At 50.7% G+C, this 7,454-nt stretch overlaps 1 protein-coding gene across 2 annotated transcripts in view; it reads left to right on the top strand.

Moving 5' to 3' along the window:
• The first annotated feature begins 360 nt into the window (after positions 1–360).
• Positions 361–7,454, top strand: part of AGPAT2 (1-acylglycerol-3-phosphate O-acyltransferase 2) — a 25,899-nt gene continuing 18,805 nt past the window's right edge. The window contains exon 1 of one of the 2 annotated variants that reach the window (XM_074210721.1): positions 361–845. In XM_074210721.1, coding sequence (XP_074066822.1) covers positions 646–845 — 200 coding nt within the window. In that variant the 5' untranslated portion in view covers positions 361–645. The remainder of the gene's footprint in view (positions 846–7,454) is intronic. The other variant, XM_074210722.1, reaches the window with a different exon arrangement.

Raw genomic sequence — 7,454 nt, 5'->3', positions numbered from 1 at the left:
TGCGGCGGCGGCGGCTGTGTGGGAGCAGATGGGGCTCGGCCCGGGCCCTGCCACCCAAAGGTCGGGCCCGGGCCAGGTGGAACACCCTAGCTTGGGTGAGGGAGCCCTTTCCTGACGGCTCTTCTCCCGCAGCCCCGGAGTCCTGTCCCCCGGAGTCCATCCCCATCCCGGGGTGGCGGTCTCTCGGGGGCTGCATGTGAGAGCCGGGAGGGTGGAGGGGAGCAGCGCGGGGCGCGGGGGGTGTCGGGGGCGGGGCCGGAGGGGCGGGGAGTGGGCGCGGGCCCCGGGGGGCAGCGGGGCGCGGCTCGGGCAGCCTGGGCGGGGCGCGGGCTGCACCTTGCCCATTCTTTCGCCCGCTCCCTCACTCCACCCCCCGGCCGCCCGCGCCCGCCCCTCCCTGCCCCTCCTCCCAGGCAATAAGGGGAGCGGAGGGGGGAGGGGAGGGGAGCCGCGCGGCAGCAGCCAGGGCGAGCGCAGCCGGCCGGCCGTCGGGGGCGGGGGCAGAAGATCCAGGACATCCCCGGCCGGGGCCCGAGCGCGCGGGGCCCTCCCCGTCGCCAGCCGCCCCCGGCCCGGCGCCCCGGCGCCCCGGCGCGCCCGCCTTCCCCAGCGCCCGGCCGTCGGGCCGGCCGAGCCGCGGCCAGCATGCCCTGCCTGGAGCTGTGGGCTTGGCCGCCGCCGCCGCTGCTGCTGGCGCTGCTGCTGCTGCCGCCGCTGCTGCTGAGCCGGGCCGCCGGCTTCTACGCCAAGATCGGCGCCTACTGCCTGCTCTGCCTGCTCTTCTCGGCGGCGGCCAGCGTGGTCTGCTTCCTGCGCCACGGGGGCCGCACCGTGCGCAACATGAGGCAAGCGGGGCGCGGGGCCGGGCGGGCGGGGGCCCGGGGCCCGGGGGGCCGCGCGGGCGGGGGCCCGGGGCCCGGGGGGCCGCGCCTTCCGCCTCTCTCACTTTCTCGCCGGCTTTCCCTTCTTCCTGCCCCGCCTGCCCCGGCTTCCGAGCCCGAGCCCGCGCCCTCTGCCCCGGGGGGCCCGGGGGGCTCGGGAGGGCGCTGCCGTCACAGTACCCCGGCCCTGCCCCGGCCGCCCCCGCCGGGCCCCGCCTGGCCCCGCTCAGCCTCCCCCCGCCGGGCCCCGCTCAGCCTCTCCGCCGGGCCCCGCTCAGCCTCTCCCCGCCGGGCCCCGCTCAGCCTCCCCGCCAGGCCCCGCTCAGCCTCTCCCCGCTCAGCCTCCCCGCCGGGCCCCGCTCAGCCTCCCCGCCGGGCCCCGCTCAGCCTCCCCGCCGGGCCCCGCTCAGCCTCCCCGCCGGGCCCCGCTCAGCCTCCCCGCCGGGCCCCGCTCAGCCTCCCCGCGCCGGGCCCCGCTCAGCCCCTCCCCGCCGGGCCCCGCCTGGCCCCGCTCAGCCTCCCCGCGCCGGGCCCCGCTCAGCCTCCCCGCCGGGCCCCGCTCAGCCTCTCCCCGCCGGGCCCCGCTCAGCCTCTCCCCGCTCAGCCTCTCCCCGCCGGGCCCCGCTCAGCCTCTCCCCGCTCAGCCTCCCCCCGCCGGGCCCCGCTCAGCCTCCCCCCGCCTGGCCCCGCTCAGCCTCCCCCCGCCGGGCCCCGCTCAGCCTCTCCCCGCTCAGCCTCTCCCCGCCGGGCCCCGCTCAGCCTCCCCGCCGGGCCCCGCTCAGCCTCCCCGCGCCGGGCCCCGCTCAGCCTACCCGCGCCGGGCCCCGCTCAGCCTCCCCGCCGGGCCCCGCTCAGCCTCCCGCCCTCCTTCTTCGCGCCTGGGGAGGGGGGAGCCTGGGGGAAGCCCGAGTCCCTCTGGCCCGAGTGGAGGAAAAGTGGACAGAGGGGGGCGCGGTGTCCCCACTAGGTTGGACCGTGCCAGCCTGGGTGCTTGGCACAGGGGCTTGGGGGGCTCCTCGCTGGGACAGCTGTAAGTTCCCTGGGAAGGAGCTCCCAAATCCACCAGCCAGACCCTCCCAGAGCCATAAGTGGGAAGTGACTTGCCCAAGGTCACACCGCTGCGAGGGGTCGCGGAGTCCGAAGCTAGAAAGAAGACCAGCGACTCTGGTCGAGGGCCCCCGGTCTATTTGCTCTCCTCCCCTTTAAGGGGATTCAAGGCAGTCCTTTGTCCGGAATCTTGGTTTGGGGTGAAACACTGACCGTTTCTGTTACTCCTTCCACCTCCCCCACCCCAAAGATCTATCAGATAGACATCAAAGAGATGATCGGGGAGCTTGGGGGAATTCAGTAGCTTCCAGATCCAGTGAAGGAAGTGGGACTGGAATTTGCCTTCTGCAGGAGTTCATCAAAACACTCATTTAGGCTGACCTAACCCGGAGTAGGCATCATATTCTTCGAGTCCAAGTGCCACACCCATCCCAAATCAGACATCACCTGAGATAGGTAAATCATTCCAGAGCCAATGGGATCAGCCCTCTTCCTGAAAGTTAGTTGGAGCTGTGGCTTCTGGAAGAGGCTTGAGGGTGTTGTGGTTTTTTCTTTTTTCTTAAGGGACATTCTTTCTTGTTGTCTCATTGACCTTTGAAAACGTCCTAGTGTTTTTATTACTACATTTCCTTCTTTATCCCACTAGACAGGTTTCTGCCTCCTCTGTATAAAAAGCCCTTTTGCAAATTTTAAAATAAGCCGTATGCCAGTTGATGATTTTTTTTTAATCATCCTTATCAAATTGGCTCTACAGTCTGAAGCAGTGTCATTCTGGCCAGTCTTCTGAGGCAGCATGATAGTCTGGCCTAGTAAGATCCCTAGGATCCTGAGTTTAAAGCTGGAAGGGACCTTGGAAGCTATCTAGCCCAGCCCCCTAATTTGAAAGATAAAGAAACTGACCCCTGAGGAGATGAGATAACTTGCTCCAGGACACAAAGTATTATAAATTTAATGTTGGAAAGGATCTTTGAGACCCATCTATTACAACTCCCTCCTTTTACAGAAGATGAAACTGAGGCCCAAGCTCAAACTACTGAAATCAGCTCTACAGAGCCAATTGTTACATTTCCAATGTGGGCCTTTATACAATTTGCTACAAATCTGGACTTTATATATTTTATTGTCTACATCAGTGATGTCAAACTCAAATAGAAACTTAGAAAACCAAAAACTAATGTTATCTTTGTTATTGTATTTTTAATTACTTTGTTAAAAATTTCCCAGTTGCATTTTTATCTGGTTCAGACACTCAGATGTTTTGATGGCAGCATCTTTGACCTTTTCTGGTTTAGATTTAAGAAAGTGATGGGGGAAAAAATTCTTAAGTAATACAAAATGAACTTAAAAGGGTTTCTTGGCCATATTTTTTTTCCTCCAGAGAGCCAGTTATTAAAACATTTCTCAGTTCACCTCAGCCCACAGGGCTAAAGCAATTTGCCCAAGGTCACATAGGATCCCTCATGGGAGGATTCTTAGAGGTCATCTAGTCCCTCACCTTCGTTTATCTAAAGTCATATCAGGTAAAAGTTATTAGAACCCCAAATCAAACCCAGGTCTTCAGACTTCAAATAACTCTCTTCCACCTCATAGTTCCCTGGTGGACCTTGGTTGAGCAAGAGTCCCTGTAAAGAAGTGGTATACTCTAATTTAGCCTCACTTTCCTCCTAAATTTGTAGCTTGTCTTCAGCTAGATCTAATTCTTCTAACCCCCAACTTCAGTTTTGCAAATAGGAAAACTTTAGACCCAGAGTGAAAAAGGGACTCCATGCTCACATAGAGTGGCAGAACTGAGATCCTGATCTACAGTCCAATGATTTTTCCAGCTATACTTGGCTGATTAAGTTTAGCTAGGATCTTCATATTCTCCTCAGTTGGTTTTAGTGGGCATAAGCACATATTCAAACCTCCACTCAGCAGTCCTTTGGGAATAGATCTTGTGACCCCTCCAGAGCTCCTTCAGCAAAGAAAGGAATACTGTTGGGAGACACACTCTATGGAGGCATCCTCTATTGAACTTCTCTTCTGGAAGGTACCCAGGAATAATTTAGTGAAAAGGGTCCCCTCTTCACCAGGGCAAATATAGTCAACCTCCTATTGGACCCATGCCCTGTTGACTCTTGAGATACTGTTGCACCAGTGTTCAGAGGGCAAATAGCTCAGCAAACATTTGTTAAGTATGAACTCCTTGAGCAGGGATCATTTTTTGCCTTTTTTTAGCCCCAGTACTTACAGTTAGCCATGTGATTGTGGGGTTGAAAGGGAATAAGTGTTTATTAAGCATCTAGTGCTATAAATATTAACTTATTTGATCTCACAGCATCCTTTTGACATAGGTGGTATTATTATTCCCATTTTATAGCCAAGAAAACTTAAGGCATTCTTCAGTTAAATGACTTGCCCAAGATCATACAGTTAGTGTTTGAGGGTGCATTTAAACTTGGGTCTTTATTGATTCCATTATACCATCTAACTGTATCCTAGAAGGTGCTTAATAAATATTTTGAGGCTTTACACAGAACCCTGTAATTAGTGCCATTTAATAAGTAGAGCCAAATGCTTTCTATTCCCTTTTTAAATGACTTAAAATGAACCAGTTTTCCCCTTATTTTACAAAGTTAAGATCTGGAGTCTAACCTGAAGGAGAGAACTCTAGCTTAGCTAATATATATTGGTCAAGTCCAGTTAAAGCGAAACTATTGCTCAAAGTGAATGACACCAAAGCTAGCTAGAATTTAAATAATTTCTAACTGAATGGTTTAAGCTTCCCATCCTATTTGATTTGGGGGAAGGGAAGAGGGCACACTGGAATCCTGCACAGTGGTGTTTTCTTGAGCATTGACCTACGGTGTGTATAGTAGAGATAGAGGAAGGTTATAGCAATTTCAAGAGGCCTAGGATACACCTGGGTATGGCAAACAGCACATGGGTTGATTCTATTCAATTCCATTTTTAAAAAGCATTATTCAAAGATCTGCTATGCCCAGGCCTTGTACTAGACTCAAGGTTGCTGGGAGACAGACTAACTCTCTAGGAGCTTTTTAAAATTCTCCCCTGGGTGTTGGATAAATCAGTGCAAAATGTATATGAATACAAAATCTTTTGGGGGGAAGTGAGGAAGCAAGTACTAATGAAGGTGGGGAGGGATGTTTAGGAAAGGCCTCTTGTTTAGAGAGGAGGTGATTCTTGAGTTAAGTATTAAATCTTGTGGATTCTGGGAGCCACACTGTCTTAAGGGGAAAACTGCAAATAAGCCAGTATTTACCATTTCTAAGTCCTGTTGGGCAAGGCTTTATTTGAGAATTTTTGTATTTTTCTTCCAAACCTTCCTGGGCTGATAATACTGAGCACTTCAAAGAAGTTTACTGTATCCTTTAAACAACCCCCAGACTTCCAATCCATTCTGACCTGGCCTAAAAGGACCAGGAGAATGGATGGGCAGTTTATGTAACCTGCCTTGTAGCATCCCTTTTCTCATTCCTCCTCCCTTCCTCCCCCCACTATGAGTGTTAGGCAAAACTGAAATTTGTCTTCTCCCCTGCACTGCTTAATATCTTGTGTCCCTCTGCATCCTAGGTTTCTGGAGCCCTTGTATGCTCCCAGTCTCATAGACCTCGACCTTCCCCTCCATTTCACAATATACTATTCAGACAATGCTGTAGTTCCAGACTTCCTGGATTCTCTTTTTCACATTTCTTTCTCTCCCCTCAAAAAAAAAAACTAATCCTGTGCTCTCTGGGTCATGTTGTCTGTTGGGCAATTTCTCCTGGCATAAACTAATGGAAGGTGAGGATTAATGAGTATCCTTGATTATGGGATTTTCAGATCTTCTACCTAACACCTGGAGAAGATAATTTGAAAGAGGACAGGGACTTTCTGAGCCCCTTTGAGAATTTGCTACCTGATTTTCTCTTTTAATGTGGAACCTTCCTTGGTTACACTAATCAACTAGTTTTCAGTTAAGGGAAGGCTCAGAAGGACTAGGTCAGACCGTCGTATTCAAAATCATTGATACTTGCTTTGTCCTTTACTACAATAAAGAGAATATAGGGGCTTTTTGGCAAGCTAAACGTCCCTTGAGTAGGGGAAGGGAAGATGTGGTTTGTTAAGGCCCAATCCTGAGGCTTTGTGGGTAGCAAGGAAATAAATTTCGAGGTTGTATAGATTGAAGTCTGAGATTGAAGGATTTCATAATATTGCTTGACCCTGTACTGACTTGAATGCCTCAAGCCTATTTCAGTTCTAGATTTTAGCCCTTTCTGTGTCATCCTCCCTTCCCCCCCCCCTTCTCTTTGCCTCTGCTAAGGTTGACTATTTGTTCCTGTATACCTTCTCTCAAGGAAATTTGCATTTGGAACTGATCTCTGACCCAGGTCTAGGGATTGAAGAGTCCTGGTATTCTCCCCTTATTTTACAAATGAGGAAATAGCCTCAAAGTGATTGTGATTTATCCCCACAGTCTGTGGTAAAATATGGGATTTGAGAACCCAAGTTCATTGTCCAAATTCAAAACTCTTTTCTTCTACCTCTCATGTGACCCAGAGAAATTTAAACCTTATCTTGTCAAACCTGGGGAGTAATGATTCCTTGGAAGCATTCTTTGATCAGGAATGTTTAGTTGTCCCAAAGAGAAGGAGCCTTCACCAATCATGAAGAGGTTTGGGCTATGTCTGTGAGGCAAACTTTCTCTCCTTTCTCAATTGAGGTCCCCCCCATTTTCATATAGTTTATTCTAATACAAGAAATGTTTATTAAGTACCTATAAGTACAAGGATTGCTTTTTTTTAAGAATTAAATATTTTATTTATTTGTTTTTCCAACTACATGCAGCAATAGTTTTTACCAGGCATTTTTTTTGCAAGGTTTTGCATTTTACATTTTTCTTCCTCCTCCCCTTCCCTGACAGAAAGCAATCTAACATAGATTTATAACCACTTTAAATATAGCTCCATTTTGAACATATTGTGAAAGAAGAATCAAATCCAAATGGAAAGAAAAAAATTAGAGGGAAAAAATGACATAATACATGAGACAACTTTTAAAAATTGAAGAAGGTAAGCTTTGAATGTCATTTAAACTCCACAATTCCTTCTCTGAATGTGGATGATATTTTCTATCACAAGTCTTTTAGAATTGTCTTTGATTAGTGTATTGCTGAAATGATCATGTTCATCAGAATTTCTCATCACCCCATGCTGGTGGTGTGTATATTAGTCTTCTGGTTCTCTTCATTTCACTCAATATCAATTCATGTAAGTCTTTCCATTCCTCAATGGATGGGCATCCCCTCAACTTCCAATTCTTTGCCATTACAAAAAGAGTTGCTATGAATATTTCTATCCTTTTTTGTGATCTCTTCAGAACACAGACATGGTGCTATTGCTGCATCAAAGGGCAGGCACAATTTTATTGCTCTTGGGGCATAATTCTAAATTGCTCCCCAGAAAGGTTGAATCAGTTCACAGTTCCACCAACAATGCAGCAGTGTCACAGTTTTCCCACATCCCCTCCAACATTGATCATTTTTCC

Source organism: Macrotis lagotis, chromosome 1 (genome assembly GCF_037893015.1).
Source record: "Macrotis lagotis isolate mMagLag1 chromosome 1, bilby.v1.9.chrom.fasta, whole genome shotgun sequence".
Lineage (NCBI taxonomy): Eukaryota > Metazoa > Chordata > Mammalia > Peramelemorphia > Peramelidae > Macrotis > Macrotis lagotis.
The sequence above is the reverse complement of the archived record's forward strand: the minus strand, read 5'-3'. Positions and strand labels throughout refer to the sequence as shown.